Genomic DNA, 20,516 nt, shown 5'->3' with positions numbered 1-20,516 from the left:
TATATTGTTCCTCGTTGGTGTACAGACTGTATGGATTGAGTGTAAGGCATTTCGGTATGGGACGGTACAGGCTTGAGTTTACGTGTTGTGAAACGCTTGTTTGTCATTTTACTTGGATAGCTCGATGTAATGCCAGTATTGTATTGGTCTTGGATAGGTAGAAGCTTGCAGAGTCTGGGTTCTGATAGATCTCGAAATTAGTGAGTGTAAAATTGCTTGACATTGGATGCTGAAGTTAGACCTGTGAACGTGGTGGAGATCAATCCCGACAAAACTTTGCTCCAAGCCAATATGATCCGCTATATCGGCGACCTGGCCATAGTCAAAGACATCTTTTTCAGGATTGAGGTCTTCTGGGTTAGTAAGGTTGATAGCGAGACCGGTCTGGGCGAAATTTGCAGGAGGACGCTATGGATGAGGATGTCTGAGAAGACAGTGGAATCACGTACTGGTTGTGGACTGGGGATGGTTCGAGCTGTTGAAGGGCCGCTTATATTGAGCAATTAATAAAACAGTGGCAGGTAATTCAACACATCTATCCCCATGGCACTGGTATCTCGACTAATCCTGACCTACATAGTGATAAAAGCGAGTACAGTCGAAGACTCAGACGTCCATCTGGACTCGGTCAAGTCAAGAAACGAAATATAACATTCTACACAAAATGACAGAATATGCTCATATACTATGAGCGCCAGATCTAAGTCTATGTTCAACTACCTCAGTCGCTTCATGGCCAGTTAAAGCTCAACGAATGCCTGTCGTCTCCCGGGGTGGTCACGTGACCTGCTGCCGATATCCCCGCCGTGCGGTCGGCCCCCTGCTTCAAGAATGTAAACAACAGCAATTCGCATGCGGTGCGAGATAACTACACACAACAACAATGGACCTGCAGCTAGATGCAGAAATACGGAGTGTGCTCAAGTTAGTGCGCAGCTCTTTGCGCACAGATGGAATACCGCTTGAAAATGCAGTCCGAGAACTGAGAAGCATCACTGAGTCAATCCAGAATGCAAACCGCCTTCATCACACTCAGTCGCTTCCTGATGAAAACGATGGCAAATATGCATCCAAAGAAGAGGATCAGTTTCGCCTGGAGCATATGCTGGATAGCCTTTAGAAGAGGCTCGATGACTTTCCAAATAGCAAACAGTTTATACAGATGAAGCAGCAACTTGACAAGAACTCCAAATACCTGAAGGATTTGAAGACAAAGTCGAGGAAGAAAGCACCCAAGCGCAAAATGAGGTTCCCAGGCACCAAAATTCCGGCAAGTCAGCTGGAGAAATGTGTGCAGTGACATAGCTGACTTGGTCACCAGAAGCATCCTCAGAAGCCTATCCCGGCACGAAAGGGCCTTACGCGCAAAAGCACCAAAGTGAAACCCCTTGACAGTAATAGACGAAGCGAGCGCCTCGAGCGCACCAAGCGCCAGCTTGAGAAAGAAAATGTTTCTGCACTCTATGAAACAAGCAAACTGCGACAAGAGCTCCGAAAGGAGAAGAGGGCTCTAGCAAAAGAACGATCAGAGAGGACTCGACAGAGCTTGGAAATCGACCTACTCAGAAAAGACAATATCTCCGCGCATAAGAACCTCAGCGAAAGCCAGGTCGCTCTTAAAGAGGCTCAAGACCGATGTCGGGAGCTTGAAGCTTCTCTGCGCTCACAGAATGAGACAACTTACACAACGCAAGATCTGTATACCGGAGAATCCCCTATCACTGTACACGGGAGCAGTTCTGATGATGTTTCTGATGACTTCACGATGCCCTATCCCATTGAGAAGGGGAGCAAATCCAATAAGTATGAGCAAAACATTGCCACACCGCCGCCAAGCCAAAAACGTCGGTCTTCGGTCAGGACTGCTGCAACACCTCCAGAGACCCCAGTGGCTGGCCCTTCGAACAACACGATGTTGCTCGCTGGCCATTTCCCTGTCGTGGAAGACGAAAGCTTTGATCTCGAGACGGAGGAAATCATGATTGGTCACTTGAAATCCGACAGAGTCTTCAGGCGCTTCAAGGAGTTTCTGAAGACGGGACATGAGAGCTCATGGTACTGCGTTGAAGATATCGCCCAGTTTGGATACAGCTTCGGTTCCTGGAACGACAGCATCTGCGAAAACGGAGAGCATGATGGTGTTCGTTGCAGACAGGTCAAGGTTACGGTCGTCGATTCTGAGAGACGGCTTTGCTTCAAGCGTGACGAGAGGGAGAGTGCAAGCTCCTGGCAGGGCGGTTGGGGTGATTGGTAGGGTGGCTGAGTTCTCCAGTGCGATTTGGGAGGATATCTGATGATATGGGATTTTTGGAGTTTTATGTGCTGGTAAATTACTGTTGTGGACAATGGAATGTTGGGCAATGGTCATTTCAGGGGGATCACTTAGTACGCCCTTAGCGACCTGCATTAATGTATGTACCACAAAAAATAATGAGAATAACTCGGCCTTGCGTAATAATCTAAACAGAATGCTGTAACTGCGGCCGCCGTGCTTGTATCCAATTCCTGTTTAAACGCTTTCTCAATAATATCGATATAACGCTTCGGTTCAGGGCCTCCCCAAACCCATTCAACCACGGTGATCACGGCCTCCAGATAGAAGCACCGTCTCTCATTGAGTGTGTATGTCTGACTTGGCGACAAAAACCGTCAATCAAAGACCGGAGGACACTCTGCTGAACTCGTGAACCAGCGTGGGCGAACCGAGGGTTCATCTTGCCCGTAGTCGTCGTTTCCATCGTCCATCCCTCCACAGCGACGTTTCGTAAGTCTTGTTTCGGAATCTGAGCTTTCGGTGTATTTTCTCTTGCGAGCGCCCATTTTCCAAGGGCAAGGTGATGTTCTGATACGGCTGCAAGCATCAAGTGGCTTGTCATACACTTGCCGCAGAATTTCGTATCCTCTATTGAACTTCATTCGGCATTGGACAGTTCCATCCGGATACCATGGCCACTGCCTTTGTTTCAAGGTGACATATTCCGGAGCTTTTGGAGCTAGATTAGAGACAGTAAGTATCGTATTCAAGATTCGAGGGCATGGGGGATCAACCATTGTAACGCCACATAAAGAAGTCGACAGCACTATCTAGCTCTCGCTTCTCTCGATATGTAACGATCATGGACAGAAGTCTGTCTGTCGAGGACTCCAAGATAGCTTGCGTTCTCTGGCGCATCTCCCACTAATTGACTGCAAAGTTCTTCCATCGAAGCCATCGTTCGAAGAGCAGGAACATGAATCGGCGCCTTTGCTGTGTAGTTAGGTTGTATCCGGGGAATTTATTGATCCTTGCAAATGGCTTGTTGGGCCTCCGTGGAGGAGTTTTCGGTGGGTTCTTGAGGTACTCTGCTGGCTGTGCTTCGGTTTCTCTTGGCTGATTTGCGGCTATGCATAGGCAATACTCCTCCTGCTCCTCCATGATGAACGAGTCGTGCTCAGGTAAATGAATTAGAATGATTCTGTAAATTTAAAAGCCATAACTATTAGTGCAAGTTGGACTTTTATGGTGAAATTCAAGGGCCGGCATCAGTTCCAGGTTGTTGACGCTGCTCAGCACTTGGTAGCTGTCTTGAGGTCGCACCTACCTCATTCACCAATCTTGTTTCCTTGCTTTCTTTCTAATTCCCACTCAACTCAACAACAGCAAACAAATTTCTCTGTTAGATCACATCCAATGTTATCACCATACGGCAGATACTAACTCACACTTGACGAACACAATGCCAAAGAATAAGATACGAGGAAGGGACAGTCATTCATCCTGTGCGGGTCCTTACGAAAGGCCGCAGGAGGAGAGTGGTCGTGGAGCTAACGGTCCGGGTGACTACCATTCATCTCAGGGAAGTGGCTGGGGTCATGAAGCTCGAGTCGGAGGACACAACTCCTATGAAGGTCCTGGTCGTGCTGCTAACCCAGCACTTCGGTTTGGTGGTGCAAATGACCAGGGCTTCCATGCAGCCGAGAGATATGATACCTATGGCCGAGAACACGAGTATTCCCACTTCGACAAGTCTCAACAGGGGATCAACGATGGGATGGACAGGATTGTCATGATTATCAGGAATATGATGGCCCTCGATACTGAGATCATGTATAGAATGAGGAAGATGTCTATAGGCATGTCATTTGACACTCGGTAGAAATATACCAGATACATCATTCATACCCAGACTAATTTACGCCGTGATCGGGTTAAGAGGTTAAAAGGGACTTCAATCACAACGCACAAGGGTAAAACACAATCAACACAAGGATCAAATCTGCATAAACAGAAAGGGACATGTTTATTCTCTCTCTATCTGCCTCCTCTCCTACGGGGTGGCCAAAGGGCGTTATGCGCCGCTCCCAGCTGCCAAGTCCTGACCTGCACGTAACTATCCTCCTCGCCTTCATCACTCTCAGTGGCAGCTGTGCTGAAAGAGCCGACAGGTGTAGCTTTCAAAGGGCTGGACTCATCTCCCTGCATCTCGTCATCATTGGCTTCTTCTACTCCAGTTTGAGTCAGAGGTTCTTTTGCTGGGCTCGTCCTCTGAGCAATGGGTGAGGCGCTCTTGGATGCCAGATGCTGGTCACCATCACCATCACCTTGCTCGAAGCCTGCAACTTCATCGTCACTCATTCTCGGATCGGAATGGCGAGATTCTTCTTTTTCGCTCGCCACATAGGCATGGCTCTGCTGTTCTTGGACAATGGCGTTGGCAATCCGTTGTTTTGAGACTGCGCCTTTGGCTGCTCGAAGCTTCTCAAAGAAGTTCTTGGGATCACCGCCATATGTTTCTTTCACCTTCTCCCAATTTGCTGTTGCGGGATCGATGATCAATTGAGATCGCTCCATGTCAGGATTGTTTCTCATAGTGGCAAGAATCCCCTCAACTTCTGACTTACGATCGCCATTCAGGACATCGATAGCAAACTGCGTAGTCCAGGGGAAAAGATGGCTTACTTCAGTAGTAGGATTGTTCTTTACCCACTTCCACATCAGGTTGTACCAAAATGCGGTTTTGAGTGGAGGGAGACAGGCACGTCTTTTGACCAGTATCTCGATCTTTTGGTTGACTTCCTTTGGGAAGCGCTGGCACCTGTCGGTCTCATGTTCTCCAGAGTTACACACAGCGCAGCCGTGGGTGAATCCATCTTTTCCGATGGCCCAGCACTGAATGACCTCATGGCCAGGCTTCTTGCAGTTGCCGCAGACTCCGGTTTCTTCATCATGATTCCCTTGGTAGTGCAACTCTCTATGAGGCTTTTGTTGCGTACCACCACCTTTGGGCACATTGGGGGTCTCGGGGGCAGCAGTACCTTTGTCTGATTCGACTCGGCACAACGAAGCCTTCTCAACCTCGTGAGACTTCTTTGGCTTCTTTCTTTTTCCTCCCTGTTGTCTACCATTGTTTTGGCTCTGCTGTGTTTGCGAGGCCTGGTGAGACTGAGAAAATGGGTTTGAAGGCTCGTTCCCAGGTTGCCATGGGGCATCGGGGGTGAAGTGGTACGAGTTGTAACCCGGTCCCGTGGGTGGGTAAGTGGGATATTGCCCAAATGGATAACCCGAGCCAAATGCTGGAGGGGGTTGCTGTCCATAAGGAGTCGGGGGGTAGTTGGGATAAGGCATAGGATAACTGGGAGTATTTCCCCAGTTTCCATAATAGTTGCCATGGCCATTGTTGTAGCCACCGCGATTACCACCACGACCACCGTGATCGCTAGATGGTCCGCCGCCACCTGCAGCTTCACCTTCTGGTTGGTTTCTCTTCGACATTATTGTTGCTGCTGCTGCTGTCGTTGTTGTGGGAGCCGCAGCTTTGGTGTCGATGAAGAGATGATAGAAGAGAAAAAAATGAAAAGAGAGGAAGCGAGAGGGAAGGGCGAAGAGGTAAACAACCCGAATGAAGTTGATCTGTGCGTTACCTCCATCTTTCTCTGCCTTAGTTAGGTTGAACATTGACTGTCAGCATCATTGTGTCTGTGTCTGTCAGTGCCAGTGGCTGTCAGTGTCAATGGCTGTCAGGTACTGAAAGCAGGCATATTATGACACTCAGACAGATCCATACACAAATAGTGTACTTCGAGAATTGGACTACCGAAACTAAACGACACTGATGTGATATTACACTCAAGATGGACGGACTTCCCCCTGTTTTGATGAAAGCAACGTACCACTCATTTATCATCAACCTCATCGTGATTCTTAGCCAACTTAAACTTGGTTCGCAGCCTTTCAACACCCCCAGGCAACTCCGCACCCCAGCGGTCCCAAACCTCGGGCGGGATCCAATTCCAGTCTTTTATCGTAGTCCTCCCCCTCTCACGACTAGCTCTAGTATAGATACCCACGGCGTAGTCCCACTTGTCCTTCGGGATGGTCTCCCATTCGAAACAGTGCTGTACCTCGAAACTTGCTTCGAGGCGGGCTTGAGAAACAAGGTCCTTTATAAACACTTCGCCGTGCTTGGTGACTGTGACAAGGGCAATTTGGTAGGTATATGCTCTCAGGAAATGTGCCCAGACTTCCATGAAATCATCGAATTCGATAGCCTCTGGTTCTTCCTGCGTAAAAGGCAAAGCTTCATCGACGCTATGACCGCACGTGCCGAGGACGTGGAGTAGCAACCTGCATCGCTCCATGACGTGCTTTACTTCATCCATGTATACGCGAACCTGATTATCGACGATGTAAATCTCTGGTAAGAGCATAGAGAAGCGCGAGGCGCTTATCGCAGTCTTTAAGAGTCCAAGACCCTTCATGACAGTACCGGTATGTGCGACATGCTTCAAGAGACCGATCCGGGCTGCGCCACTGGTTTCGTGGACCTCAGGGGCTATTTTATAGGCAAATGCAAAGCAGTTCGTGTTACTCCCTGAGATTATCGCAGCCATTTGCGCTTTCGCTGTATTAACCATAGGGTTCTTAGACTTGAGGCTCAGAAACAGCGCGAGACGGTGATCGTATTCGACAAGGGGGAGAATGTTGTAGAAAGACTGGTGGGATTCTTTAGGGAGAGCCAGTGACAACCCTGTGGTCGACTTGGAATCATGTTGAAGGATCCCTTGTCGAATGAGCCGTTGCTCGATATCGATAGGGACTTGAGAATCTTCTTCCCTGGGATCGAAAAGCCGCATCACATTTGAGATACCGAGAGGCCATTTGTCCAACTCGCCCAAAGCAGCCAAAAAGCCCCCAAGCTGCTCATCCGCGAATCTCATGCGTCGACGACGTTTAGCCCCATAGCAGAATCCGGGCTGTGTATATATGTTTGTGCTCTCTCCGTTGAAGCGATGCACCCAACTCATCTGTTGCTTCTCCTCGGAGCTTGAGCATTCTATGGTGACGGTGATGGGCTGTCGTGTCTCGAGGTCGAAGATCAGCCGGCGACGGGTGGTGCTCGTAAGGAGATGAGGCTTGCCTGCGTCTGGGATCCTTTCAGCAGTCTTGAAGTCTATGTTGATGAAAAATGTTCGTCGAGGTTTTATTGCGGAGTCTAGATCCTGGTGGTGGTGTTGGTAACACGTATCCCAGGATTCGTCAAGGCTCGTCGGTCTTCGGAAGCTGATACAAGTATGAGTGCCATTAGGGGCCACCTTTTTGACCCAACTCATCATTTCTGATGTTGCACTTTTGGTCTTTGAGTTTGAGATGACTCGTCCCCCGCCTCGCGCGATAGACGGCAGCAGGTATTCTCGAAGGGGTTCCTTGGCTGCGGGCCAATAGTTCCAGATGGTTTTTGTCATATCGTGGGTGCCTTCCCATGACATTGTCATCAATCGCATACGGATACTCGATGAACTGTGTCTTTTTATCATGGTAGTCCAGGCTATCAGAGCGAGAGCGTACTCGGCAGAGTAATCAGGGTCTGCCTCAATGATGACAACAACAGCACAAGCGTTCTTCCCAATGTCCGGCAGGTGCCAGCCATTCTCCCGACGAGCAATCTTTAACATATTCGTTGCTTCGACATAGTCCATGGTTCTGATGCTTTTTGCGGTTTGTGTGGTGAGACGCATGCTGGCCCTCAGCTTCTCTCGTTCCTTGAAAACTTGATCTTTCTTTGTCGCATTTGTGATATGAATGATTTCCGCATCTGAGTTCGATCTGCAAAAAGAGTCTTGTAGGAAAAGAGGAACTTTGATTGCCTTTGCGATTGCGGGTTGGCCTCGTATATGAGCAAACATGAAGGGGTGGTCTTTCATTAGCCATTTTGCCATGTCACGAATGGTGTCTTTCCAAGGGTCGCCCATCTTGTACTGAACTGGCCGTATAAAATGATATTGAGTTCAAATATTTTATCTTGGTTTCTATTAAGAATGTCATGATATGGATTGAAAGGGGCGTGCAGTGGCAAGAATGGGTGCTGAAATGATGGTTCGGATAGCTGCATGGATGAAACAAAGAAAGCAAACGCCATGCACGGGTAGTGAGCAATCAGCATGATTTAGTCGCTTTTGGCAAGCATGATCAAACAGTCATTCTGGCCATCTCCTCCTTTTCTTGCAATGAAATAAACAGAAAGCACCCTTGGCACCATGCTTGTGCAGCCACACAAACGATACATCGAATGCAGCTTGATCGGAGAGTTTCTTACCATTTCGCCGCGCGATCAAAGCCATCTTACTCAGACACACGAACCAGCAGAATTTCATCAGAGGCTCATACTAGTCTAACTTACTGAGCATATTGAAAGCATTCATGTTTTATGTTTATTTTATCCGTGAAACTAAGAACTGGCTCTGCCGACAATGAGTTCACGTCTATAAGCCATTGAAGTGGTAAAACGGTCTCGATGAGCACACCACACTCCACCAAACTTGAAACTACCTCACCTAAGCTCCTTCGCTTGCATCCTAGTTAATCAGCAAAGAACTACCAGTAGAATGAGCGGGAGCCTCCGCCTACAAGCGCGCTCTCTGCTCTTGCTACTTGTCTCGCTGTCCATCTCGGCTCATTCTGGCTACTGTGGCCATAGTGAATATGAGCTGGCGCTTTCTTAGGTGATATAGGAACAGTGACTGCAAGAGAGCATAGAAGTTCTCCAGCAGATAATGGATTCCGGTAATATCCAATATGGAAAAGTTCAAAGTGGTGAAACTCTTCTTACCGTCCATCTTAGTGTACTGAATGGTAATCTGGGGCGTTAGCAATAATGGTCATCAGTTTCGAGTGTAATGACAGACTCTACGCCTTCGTTTCAATTAGCGGTCGAACTACACTGCTTCATAAATACCATATATTCCTTTCAACTTCTATACTATAAATGTCTTGACAAACAGATGTGCTACATCCCTTCAATTTCTTATTGCCCTCAAAAAATGATATTTCTTTTTTATGACCCTGCGGTTTTCTTTCTATTTTCCCTTGGTAAAAGCACCAGAATCACCTTTTGTCGCTACCTAAGAACTCCAACAGCTCACATACGCATAGAGTTGCGAAGGAGATCGGCCTTGACGATCCTCTTCATCGTCGTGATTCGCTCCGAAATCTCGAACTTCATTTCAGAAGTTCCAGCCCGGTCCCGCCAGAGGTCAGCAGCCAGGTGGATACGCTCAGGCACATCAAGACAGATGCCTTCCTTGCGAGAAATGGCCCAGTCCCTGAGGGCCGCACAAACTCCGAGCGCGATGCCTTTGTTGTCTAGAATGGTGTTGATTGTTTCCTCGCAAGCTTTTTGTTCTTGTTTATTTCGAGTCTGTATCTCCTTGAATCCAGCTGGAAGGCCCGGAATCGTATGCACTTCTGTTCCCTTTCGTCCTTCTGCCATGTTCTCCAGGTAGCTCCTCATTGTAGTTAGTTGGCCCAAGGTGCAGGCAAAATATCAAGTTCTTATGTCGGCCCAGACCCTACCGACGCCTTCCGAATTGATGGCGTTGCAACTGTTTGACAAGAGTTCACCGCGAGCCACAGCTTGAGGAACAACAGGCCCGACCACCAGAGCATGGGCTGCTTCGGGCAGTTTCCCAGTATTGATGGGACACTCAACATGCACCTCGCTGCCCTCTACCCTTTCGTCATATCTCCAGGCAACTTCGACACGCTCTCGCAAGAGGCGCTCTCGGATCTTGTTGAAGTCACGGCCATCGTGTCCCCAGACGAATGTCCAAAAATCGAATTCGGACGGCAAAACCAGCGTGAATGGTAAGTCTGGATCAGGGGGGGTCACTCCTGGGTACAGTGACTTCCAAGCGTTTCTTCGGGCACGGAGCGATGGGACTGGAGCAGGTAAAGGGTAGTGCATACCATTCCACTCCATGACTTGAATCAAGGTGGACTCAGTTTGAGATGGTGCCTCTTGGTCTTCTCCCTCCTCCGGTACAGACGCCCGATTAATGTCCAGACCACCATCTCGATCATGATCCTGTCTGAGGCTGAAAAACACTCTCGAACGTGACTCTGCAAACTTAGGTATTGGGGGTCGTGACCATGGCCACGCAGGCTTCGATTGAGGGGGTAGCCCGAGGACTACAAAATTTTTGATTAGCTAACGATAGAGACAGTAATTACAGTGTGGCACTAACACCAAAGGTCCCAAAAGACTTTGTCGATTTCCCATGCAAAGCGGGAGACAGCGGTTACTCTTGTTCCTCCCTTGATGAGAAGGTTGGCTGCGATGATTGTGGCATCCTTGCGCAGGAGCTGTTTCGTGTCTTCGATGTTCTCTCTGGGAAAGCATTGGGAGAGGAAGAGTTCAACATATTCCCGCCTTTGTTTCGCGTCTGGTTCGGGGCCAGGGAAGGGGGGGAGTGGACGGGATGCGAGTTGCGAGAGATGCGAACGCACAACCGACAAGTCGTTTAGCGAGTATCCATTCATCTCGAGGGCGTCGGAGATGGAAGAGATGTTGGGCATGAGAAGTTTGACAGTTTGTGCTGTTCTCGTATTGGAGTTTTGTGTGCTGGCATCAGGTGTGATTCACTGCCGCTTGCTAAGGCAGAGGCTCGCCAGTGCCAAACAATGCACGGCGACATAAGACTGCAGACCTCAGAGGATGATGGGCGCCGTTTCTAAGTATGTCGAGAGCCCTTTTATACTTTGGAAAAACTTCACAATGACCTCGATAATTCCAGTCAAACAAAGTACCCAGCATCGTTGCCGTATTGTCAAGGCTCCATACAGAACTCCAAATTTGCACTATGCGTTCGCTGGCTGCCGTGGCAGTATGTCCCTCAATAACGCAGTTGACCAGGCGTTGACTTTGGACTACTTGGATCCAGAGGTAGTGCCGGCTCCTTGAACCGTTGTTTTTTGGGCATGTGTCCGAAATGCTTTCTCTACACATTGGATACATCGTAAATCAAATCTGGCTTTCATCGAGGGAAAGCCACGGGAGTAGGAGGCATATCCTAGACGGAATTCATATCCACTGCACAATAAGAGACTCAAGATAGATTTAGGCAATCTCGTCATGGGTTATTGATTCCTTGTTGTAGTCAGACCACGGGAGTAGATGTCAACACGCCTGATCTTCCTGGTGAGTACTCGAGTAAATACCACAGAAAGAAGCTGTTACTTACAAAACCATGCGCTACCCTAGACTCGTACAAGTCTTTTTATGTCCAAGGAGCAAAAGCTTGACATCACACGTTTTCTCTATTGAGTACCGAATATCACCGGGACATACTTGTGGAAGTGTTCAAGGTCCCGAATGTCACATGCAAGTAATTCTCGACGATCGTCGCCGTTGCATTCAATCCAGTTGCACTCCGGTAGCGAGCCCGGAGCTTTCTCCACTTCCGCCCGAACCGGCGCCGGCTGTTGACCCGATTACGGCAGTTCGCGATTCCACCCCGGACCAACCCTCAAAACAGTCACCGAATCCTTCTCAAAAGCTTAAAAACTTATCGAACGGTTCGGGCCGTTGCCTCAAAATGAATAAAGTGCTCTTGGACCTGCATACGAAGTCACATTATCCCAGGGGTCATTCACCACTGAGCTGTGAACGTGGAAATGATGAACGTCGAAACTGTCGTAGGCTATCGTTGATTAGCTCTGGGGATCGGCACGTGGGTGGTCGATGCTGATGACCTGGGGGTTTCAAACTTTGATGCGAACCTGGTGAGGAGGATGTTATGCATGCTGATTGGTGGCTTGGGACTAGGGTGCACTAAGAGCTCACGAGGGTGGTATTGGACGGAGTGGATGATTAGAGGAATCAGATATTGGGATGGATTATGCAAAAGGGGATATATAGTTTCGAAACTCCTGCTATGAAACTCGCGTTGTTATTGTTTCCCACCGTCTTTCGTTCAGCTTTGTAATAGGGTTGAGAGGTCAAAAGAGGCTTCAGCCCCAACACAACAAGGTCAAGAAACACAAAACAACACAGACGGGCAATATACTCATTGCGTTCATTCAACTCAGTCATTATGAAGTCCTTCGTTTCTGTCGCTATTCTCCCTCTCGCGGTTCAGGCCGTGAGGATCGTTCAGTCCAACGATGATGGCTGGGCAGAGTCTTATATCCGCACTTTCAATGACGCTCTGAACAGCGCGGGCTACGACGTTGTTCTCTCCGCTCCTGCAGAGAACAAGTCTGGCAGCAGTAAGTCACATTAATACGCGTTTCAATCACATCTAACATCATAAAGGCTCTAGGGATGAGAGGCCCAAAGACCGCACCACAGCGTGTCAGTATGACAGCTGCCCTGCCAACAGCGGCCCCGTTGGCCATGATCCCAAACGCCCCGATCTCAACTGGGTTAACTCGTTCCCTGTCACTGCTATGAAGTACGGTATCGACACTTTTGGTCCTAGCTTGTGGGGTGGCGAGGCTCCTGAGCTTGCTGTCGCTGGTCCCAACGTTGGAACCAACCTCTGGCTTCAAGTTCCTTTCTCTGGCACCGTCGGCGCCGCTTGCTATGCTGCTCACGAAGAGGGCATCCCAGCCATTGCCTTCTCTGGAGCTTCTACCGGAAATACGGCCTTCAACACTAGTCCCGTCCCTAAGCGCAGTCTCGTCTACGCTGAGCTCGCGACCACTCTCGTCAAGAAGATTGTCGACTCTGGAAAGCCTTACCTGCCCCAGGACGTCTATCTCAATGTCAACTTCGGAAAGGTTGAGGGTAAATGCACCGATGCGTCCCAGTTCCAGTGGGTGCTGACTCGCATCAACACTGGTCTTCTGTCCAAGGATGATACTGAATGGTGTGGTGAGAATCGTCTCCCTACTGAGACTGAGATTGCTCTTAAGAGTGGATGTTATGCTTCTATTAGTGTTGGAGATGCTGCTGATAAGACTACTGCTGATGCTGCGCGACAGAAGGTTGTGTTGGGCAAGTTGAAGGACATTCTTGTGTGTGTTGATTAGATAGCGAGTGACATAGGTAGTGATTGAGTAGATTTATATGTATATAGACCATATTAGTAGAATCAATTCAATATCTTAAAAAATTCTATGCCAAAACAAAAGTGATTCCATTCAAGTTCACGTCTCATTGAGTCGAGGGGCTTATCGATAAGCGTTGACACCTGACATTCCAGGCCCACCTAAAACACTTTAGCAACCTCGACTTTTTGCGCCATCTGGGTATCACGATCAAGGGCCGGTCCGCCATAGCTCTCAATTACACCCTCACAATGGCGCCAATTGACCGCTGCTTGGCCTCCATTGCCAGGCTATCCCTCCTCCAGACTCCTCGACCGGCAATTCCCACGATACCGAAGTTTCTTGCCCCGGCGGCTGCTCAGCAAGTTCGACAGGCTTCGGTTGTGAGAATCAGGAAGACAACGAAGAAGAAGAAGGCGTTGCCTAAGGACTTTAAGAGACATAATTTGGCCAAGAGGGAATTTCCTCAATACTCGTTATGTGAAGCTATGAGGTTAGTGGGATTGGGAGCACAGTACCAAGCGGGGGAGACTAATATTGTGCAGAGTCCTACGAGCTGTTGAGGTTGGACAACCGCCTGCTTCGGTCAAGTACGAAATTCACATCAACCTCAAGACCGCCCGAAACGGACCCGTCATCAAGAACAGCGTCCGCCTTCCCCACCCCGTCCAGAGCGATTGGCGAATTGCCGTCATCTGCCCCGAGGGCAGTGAGATCGCCCAACAAGCCACCGCCGCAGGTGCTGTAGCCGTCGGTCAAGAAACCCTTTTCGAAGCCATCAAAAAGGAGCAGATCAACTTCGACCGTCTCATCTGCCACGAGGCCAGCGAAGCAGCTCTAAACAAAGCCGGTCTAGGAAAGATCCTTGGTCCCAAGGGTCTCATGCCCAGCAAGCGTATGCGAACTATCGTGCCCGACGTCGTCAAGTCGATGCGAGACTCTGCTGGTGCAGCTGATTACCGTGAGAGACAGGGTGTTATCCGCATGGCTATCGGGCAGCTGGGTTACTCTCCTGATCAGCTCAAGAACAATATCAAAGTGTTGCTGAACAAGGTCAAGGCGGAGTGTGCGGAGATTTCAGAGGAGGTGCACAAGGAGGTCCACGAGGTTATTCTCAGCACAACCCATGGACCTGGCATAAGCTTGAATGGAAAGTTGAAGGATGCAGAGGAGCAGATTACCCCCGAGGCATTGTCGAGCATCATGTAAAAATAGCCTTGAGCTTGTATAATTGTATCATATGTCATATTACGAATAGACCTTGTGAGCGTCGTGGGTATCATCATTCATTGCGGCTATGAACTGCCTCTGAGAGCCTTGACGGCCTCTGATTGTGCATCTAGCACTCTATATATCGCTAAACACTTTAGCACTCTATCCTGTCCTTTTATACCAGCCTTCTTTGCTTCTTTTAGAGCATTGCCCAAGTCTAGCAGCAATGTGTTTCTGCACCGTGTCAAACGTTCCTCCATCTTGATCACAAATGGAGCATTTGGGTCTAAAGACTCGAGAAGCTTTGTGATGCGGCTGCATTCTTGTGCTGAGGCGAGCAGCCTCGTTGGGGAACTTCCGTAGTTGTCGTCCTCGTCTTCCTCCTCGCTTTCTTCGTCCCAGTCGTCGTTATTCGGTAGACTATCTAGGGATAGACGTTCTTCTAGTGATGAGAGACGCTCAGATAGCTCAATCATTTTTCGGCCCTTCTCGATAGCTGATCGGACACCACGCAGCTCCCCATTAAGGGCATTCGTCTCCTCTTTTCGCTCCGTGACTTTTGTCTTGACTTCCTCTACAGCCCGTCGGAAACCAAGTAGAGAAACCTTGACATCTTCGACCTTGTCATCGCCGCCGCGCAGTTCGCTACCGAGCGAAAGAAAGGCCGTGTAGTTCGAATTGACCAGTTCGAGAAGTTCGGAGCTGATCGCAGCACTCCTGTCGCGAAGATCCGATCGCAAATCCTCGAGGGTCTGGTGACGATGTGGGAGAGCAGATAAATATGCGGCAGGTTGGAAGTCTTGAGCTAAGAAGTCGGCGCGAGGGAGAGCTTCGGGAAATGGTAGAGGAGCATCTTCATCGACAGAGGAAGTGTCGGAGCCGGAGAGTGTAAATGGAGCGGATACTCTGAGATCTGCCATTAGGGATGAGAGATTGTCTGGCGCGGCGGCCATTTTGGTTGGTCGTATACCGTTTGGTTGGTTGTCTGTAAGTGTCTCGAGGCTAAAGGTTAGGTGGCATGGATTTGGTGGAGGAGCTTCTGATGGTGAGGTTCGGCGGCGCTAGCCCTGATTGGATATTGCGATCTTATCAATGGACCCAAGATCTTGGTCTTCATGCGAATTCATTTCCATATCAATACAAGCCATGTCAGAATATCTGTCTCTTATAATAAAAGCATATAGAATTTTCAAGTTAATGGAATATATATTTCCAATGAGAATTCAAGGTTTGTTTCTTACGATAGTCTCCTCACAAACGAGAGAAGAACTCTTCCTGTCGCACATAGCCCAGGATCTAAGCTATTTGTTCCCGACACGAATACCGACCGCCAAGATCACCTCACCTGGAACTCCAAGTTCCGTGTGAGGAGTCATTTCCCATTGGCCATCAGCGACAATTCGGTTCTAGACTTGCTCTTTGCAACCTGGCAAAAGGTTTAGCTCCGTGGAGATCGAGTGCTGAATACCATGACCGAATCAAGTGGATGGGGGCAAAGAGAAACCGAGAGGAAGCGGATCACATTACGTTTGACGAGTTGATCCCAAGGGCGTGTTACCGAGGATATGTCTAGGCTAAAGGACGGCTGGCTTGAACGTATTGAAGATCAAGAATTGGAGCCAGTCAAAATCCCATTCAAATACAAGAGTTTCGAGTTGACTGATAGCCTCGAACATTAAACCTCTTCAAATTGATCATGTCAGATGTCACAAATTCCGTATTGTTTCAGGCGGCATTCAACCCTTGCTACAGTCTAATGTCACATCATCTGGCCCCAAGCTCGGTAGACCGTAGCTTGCCCCAACGTCCAGTGGCACGAACCACCAGCCGCTGGACAGAAGGAAGATGCAAGTTCAATTAAGGTCCTATGATCGGCTGTTCAAGTCCGGATATAACGCCTTCACCCACGTGAGCGGGCCATTTCCCAACAGTTCGCCGCAAATTCCATAAAGATTCCGCGCCTGTGTAAAGAAACGGCTGAGTTGAAGCTTTTGCACAGCGAAGTCGGAGTAGACCCTGGGATCGGCACTAAAGTTATGCATGCTGAAAGGATCTTATCTGATGGCTGCGTGATCACGGATTCGCTCGTGCAACTCCGACTTATGCCGGCCAAGTCCAGGTGAGCCCCGAGCCTCGGACGAATTAAGAAGGTGAGTGTCAATGCTTTGGAGGGGCTTCAGTGGAGGAATCCATTTAACAGAGAACGGCCATTGGAGATCTTCAGTGATGATGCTACCTTTCGTTACATTATGACGAGAATGCGAATACTCTGCAACGTAATTCGAACTGCCGCGGAGGATTATCAGCAGGATCGACGAGCTACTGCTGATAAAATGCCAAATTCTGACTGTCGCGTCAATAATTGAGTTTTAATAACTTGCTCTAAGGGTCTCACGGTTGGATGCGTTCAGGTGGTCAAGGTGTTGTGGAGCCACCAAAGGTTATGACTGATTAGATCCACCGCTGAGACTGGATGCCTGAAAAATGTTGAAAAATGCCTGGTCGGCAATCATATTACGAGAAAAGTTGCTGTTCAATTCGGTCGTAATCTGATGAAACCTCATCTGGCTGGTTGTCTCCGAATGCCTGGCGCAAATAATTCGTGCCTGGCGTGTGACGTCCGCAAAACTTTTATCAATCAAATCTTATCAATCTGATCAGATCCACTATCTTCTCCTGGAATCGGACCATTGGCTTTCCAACCGTCGGTTGTGCTCGGGGCACAAAAGTAACGAGGCACCCCGCGATTAATTTCCTTCTCTGCTACCCTTTCTCCCCTCTTCAACTTTGTTCTGATTGATTGATGATCCTTTACAAATCCTCCGGCTCCTGTACTTGGATGGGTTCATCACCTTATCAATCTGTCAATCTGGCTCTCAGCCGTTATCAATCAACCGAGGCTAAAGCCGAGATCGCACCGAGCTGTCACATCGCAGTTGCGTCAGCTGCGCTCCCAATCAATCTTATCAATCTGCAGCATTGACTGTCAACTGAGACCACCATTGACATCCACGGAGAGCTCAAATTAGAACTCAACAATAATAACCCAATTACGGCGATTTCTATTTGACAATCTTGCTTCGGCAATTCTTTCAAGATTTACCTCTCGGAACTCCGACCCGATTTGGCGCGACCGACCGAAAACAGAACCGATCTCGCCACAAACATAACGTCTATTACTCGTCGACTCCCACCATGTCGGCTTCATCACCTCAGTCCATTGCATCCCCTGGAGCTGGCACACCTGTCGCTTCACAGTCAGGAACCAGGCATCGTGCCATCTCAGCTGCACCAAGTCCTGCTGCCTCACCAGCCACATCGGGTCCCCACAGCCACAGGACGCCACTCTCCATTAAGCCGAGTGCGAAGCCACCTCCACCCACACAACCTCAGCAGCGCACTGCTCTTCCTTCCATCAACAAGATGGCCATGTCGTCCGTAATCAGTCCCCAGCCGGCTCCGCCGGAGCCTCCCAAGGTGTCTATGACTTCTAAAGAATGGGTGATCCCTCCAAGGCCCAAGCCTGGCAGGAAGCCCGCTACCGATACACCACCCACTAAGCGCAAGGCTCAAAACCGCGCAGCTCAGAGGGCCTTCCGGGAGAGGAGGGCTGCTCGTGTTGGAGAGCTTGAGGAACAACTTGATCAGCAACGTGAGGCCCAGGAGAAACATGAATCAGAACTCAAGGACAAGATACACGAGCTTGAACTTGATGTCCAATCCTTCCGATCTAGATGCATGCTACTTGAAAACATGCTGGAGCGGGAGAGACAGGACCGTATCAGAGTCGAGACAGAAGCCGAGACCCTCAAACGTCGTCTAGATGAAGGTGTCTTTAACTCAAATTTTCAATCCCGAAGCATGAGTTCTCAGCACCCGTTTGAAGGACTTCACAGTCCCACCAGCCAGGGACCAAGACACAGCCTTCCTGATGCACGACCTGATCGTCAATCAGGCCACTCCTTTTCCATCTCCCAAATCATCTCTCCCCCAGAAACCCTCGACATGAGCGCGTCCAATGATACTGAGACAGCCATAACTTGTGGCAACTGTTCTCCAAATGGACCCTGTGCATGTGCCGAGGAGGTATTGAACTCAGCGGCCAACGGCTGCGGCAAGTGCACTCTTACATCAAATTGCCAATGTCTCGACGAAGTAGCTGAGGCTCTTGATCGGTCTCAAGAGCTGAAGCGTCCTGCCTCACCATCGGCCAACGTATCTACTGAGAAGAGGCATCGGTCTAATGCTGACGCCGAGACTGACTTCACAGCCATGTTCTCCCGCAAGACTCAAGAGGCCTTTTCTACTCCCTCTCAACTCCCTTCCATGGACTCTATGCCTTTCAGAGATGGCTGCGGCTTCTGCAAGGATGGAACTTACTGCGTCTGCGCTGATACCGCCCTCGCGACTCCTGCCATGACTCCTAATGATACTCTTCCTCCCATCTCTCAGCAGGTCCAGACCCCACCTCCTGAAGATACTGATCTCCCTATTCTCGCTATGGAGATGACGGCCGACGGTGCTGTCAAGCTTCCTCCTCGCCGTCCCCAGGCTCAATCGACTGAGCGTCGTGGCTGTGGTCCCAACGGGCCTGGTACTTGTGCTCAGTGTCAGGCCGATCCAAAGTCTGGACTCTTCTGCCGCCTAATGGCCGCCAACTTGAACCGTAAGGATGGTAGCTCTGGTGGCTGCTGTGGTGGCAAGGGTGCTGGTGGCGGCTGCTGTAAGACCCAGAAGCCACCACAACCAGAGAAGATCAATCTCCCAAGTCTACCAAGCCTGGGCTTGAGTTGCGCCGAGGCATACCAGACACTATCCAGTCATCGCAACTTTTCAAAGGCGGCGGATGATATTGGCTCTTGGTTGCCTAAGCTCAAGGCCACACCTAGACCTGGTACTCGGCCAGCACCACCTGGCGCAATGATGCCAATTGAGGTTGAAGCAGCAAGTATAATGAGCGTTCTGAAGGATTTTGATATTCGGTTTGGGAGGGGAATTTAATGGGATCCCAAGCCGTTAAACTGGATGAAAGATATTGAGTACATGAAAAAATGGCGGTTTAGTGAGCGTACAGCTCGCGGCAGAGTTATGGCATGCCTAATATGGCACTGGTTTGGGTTCTGGTTGGAGCGTTGATATTATACCCTTCATTGGCTAAGATGTAGACTTCACTTGTCTGTGCATCTATGAATTTATGCGTCTATTAAGATCAATGCTCTTGATGTGAAACATGTCCCGGTGATGCATTCAATAACGTGTGCATAGCAGGGTTCTAGAAGAACTTGTGCAACTAGGGTGAGCTTGTATGATTTGGCCAGTCGGAGACGTAGAGGAAGTAGGCAGATGGGATGAGTGCACCGATTGAGCTAGAAAATAACGGTGTCCAAAGTGCCATGTGGCTGTAGGGTATAACCCAGGTGTAGAGCCTCAGCACTAGGTAGGCAGTGAGGGATTGACAGCTACGTCGATAGGTTGATGACTGTTCCATGAGTAATGACAACACACCAAGGCAACCTGTCAACCGCTGTTGGGATAGTCACGCGCTGACGTGCATGAAAGGAAAGACAGCCTCGGCTGAATGAGGACATACATAGAGACTGGGGAAAAGGCGGGAGCTAGATACGGATGAAGTTGTCGTGAACTGTTGGGAGGCGGTGGAGTTTTGATGGTGGAGCAGCATGGCCAGCGCATCGCCTGTACAAAATACAATCCGAGTCGAGTAGGGTAGCACAAATGTCGTTCACTGGATATTCAGACGAATAAGGATAGCTGCATTAGACTAAAGTGGCGAGTTAGAGCCCGAGGCAGCTGAGAATAGTTGATAATATACCGAATACGGCTGCATAACTGGCTAGAGAGTCAACGAGTCGGTCTGTCTAACAAATATGAATGGCTGGGGCCTCTCGGTGAGCTCTCAGCGCAGAACTCGTGTGGTAGTCAGTGATTGGAAGAGGATGCATGTGGATGTAAGCGCATGATTGGTGTCTTGGTGGTCTTG

The 20,516-nt window shown here is 49.3% G+C and overlaps 9 protein-coding genes across 9 annotated transcripts; 5 read left to right on the top strand and 4 right to left on the bottom strand.

The window, feature by feature from the left end:
- Window positions 1-291: 291 nt before the first annotated feature.
- Window positions 292-2,254, top strand: FMAN_05493 (uncharacterized protein; the record flags this gene model as incomplete). Its single annotated transcript, XM_041827843.1, has 2 exons — window positions 292-357; window positions 1,322-2,254. 2 exons carry the CDS (start codon window positions 292-294, stop codon window positions 2,252-2,254), a joined length of 999 nt encoding a protein of 332 aa, XP_041678765.1.
- Window positions 2,255-3,716: 1,462 nt separating this feature from the next.
- Window positions 3,717-4,136, top strand: FMAN_05494 (uncharacterized protein; the record flags this gene model as incomplete). The annotated part of the gene is made up of 1 exon (XM_041827840.1): window positions 3,717-4,136. The coding sequence occupies one exon, from the start codon at window positions 3,717-3,719 to the stop codon at window positions 4,134-4,136; it is 420 nt and encodes a 139-aa protein (XP_041678764.1).
- A 155-nt stretch (window positions 4,137-4,291) lies between these two features.
- On the bottom strand, window positions 4,292-5,752 carry FMAN_05495 (uncharacterized protein; the record flags this gene model as incomplete). The annotated part of the gene is made up of 1 exon (XM_041827839.1): window positions 4,292-5,752. One exon carries the CDS (start codon window positions 5,750-5,752, stop codon window positions 4,292-4,294), a length of 1,461 nt encoding a protein of 486 aa, XP_041678763.1.
- Window positions 5,753-6,153: 401 nt separating this feature from the next.
- On the bottom strand, window positions 6,154-8,229 carry FMAN_05496 (uncharacterized protein; the record flags this gene model as incomplete). The annotated part of the gene is made up of 1 exon (XM_041827838.1): window positions 6,154-8,229. One exon carries the CDS (start codon window positions 8,227-8,229, stop codon window positions 6,154-6,156), a length of 2,076 nt encoding a protein of 691 aa, XP_041678762.1.
- A 1,571-nt stretch (window positions 8,230-9,800) lies between these two features.
- Window positions 9,801-10,795, bottom strand: FMAN_05497 (uncharacterized protein; the record flags this gene model as incomplete). Its single annotated transcript, XM_041827837.1, has 2 exons — window positions 9,801-10,444; window positions 10,501-10,795. 2 exons carry the CDS (start codon window positions 10,793-10,795, stop codon window positions 9,801-9,803), a joined length of 939 nt encoding a protein of 312 aa, XP_041678761.1.
- A 1,553-nt stretch (window positions 10,796-12,348) lies between these two features.
- On the top strand, window positions 12,349-13,288 carry FMAN_05498 (uncharacterized protein; the record flags this gene model as incomplete). The annotated part of the gene is made up of 2 exons (XM_041827836.1): window positions 12,349-12,523; window positions 12,570-13,288. 2 exons carry the CDS (start codon window positions 12,349-12,351, stop codon window positions 13,286-13,288), a joined length of 894 nt encoding a protein of 297 aa, XP_041678760.1.
- A 269-nt stretch (window positions 13,289-13,557) lies between these two features.
- Window positions 13,558-14,515, top strand: FMAN_05499 (uncharacterized protein; the record flags this gene model as incomplete). Its single annotated transcript, XM_041827835.1, has 2 exons — window positions 13,558-13,799; window positions 13,852-14,515. 2 exons carry the CDS (start codon window positions 13,558-13,560, stop codon window positions 14,513-14,515), a joined length of 906 nt encoding a protein of 301 aa, XP_041678759.1.
- An 86-nt stretch (window positions 14,516-14,601) lies between these two features.
- FMAN_05500 (uncharacterized protein) lies at window positions 14,602-15,471 on the bottom strand (the record flags this gene model as incomplete). Its single annotated transcript, XM_041827834.1, has 1 exon — window positions 14,602-15,471. The coding sequence occupies one exon, from the start codon at window positions 15,469-15,471 to the stop codon at window positions 14,602-14,604; it is 870 nt and encodes a 289-aa protein (XP_041678758.1).
- A 2,242-nt stretch (window positions 15,472-17,713) lies between these two features.
- On the top strand, window positions 17,714-19,519 carry FMAN_05501 (uncharacterized protein; the record flags this gene model as incomplete). The annotated part of the gene is made up of 1 exon (XM_041827833.1): window positions 17,714-19,519. One exon carries the CDS (start codon window positions 17,714-17,716, stop codon window positions 19,517-19,519), a length of 1,806 nt encoding a protein of 601 aa, XP_041678757.1.
- Between the last annotated feature and the right edge of the window lie 997 nt (window positions 19,520-20,516).

Source organism: Fusarium mangiferae, assembly GCF_900044065.1.
Source record: "Fusarium mangiferae strain MRC7560 genome assembly, contig: FMAN_scaffold002, whole genome shotgun sequence".
In the NCBI taxonomy this organism is placed as follows: domain Eukaryota; kingdom Fungi; phylum Ascomycota; class Sordariomycetes; order Hypocreales; family Nectriaceae; genus Fusarium; species Fusarium mangiferae.
This window is presented reverse-complemented; position numbering and strand designations above follow the sequence as displayed.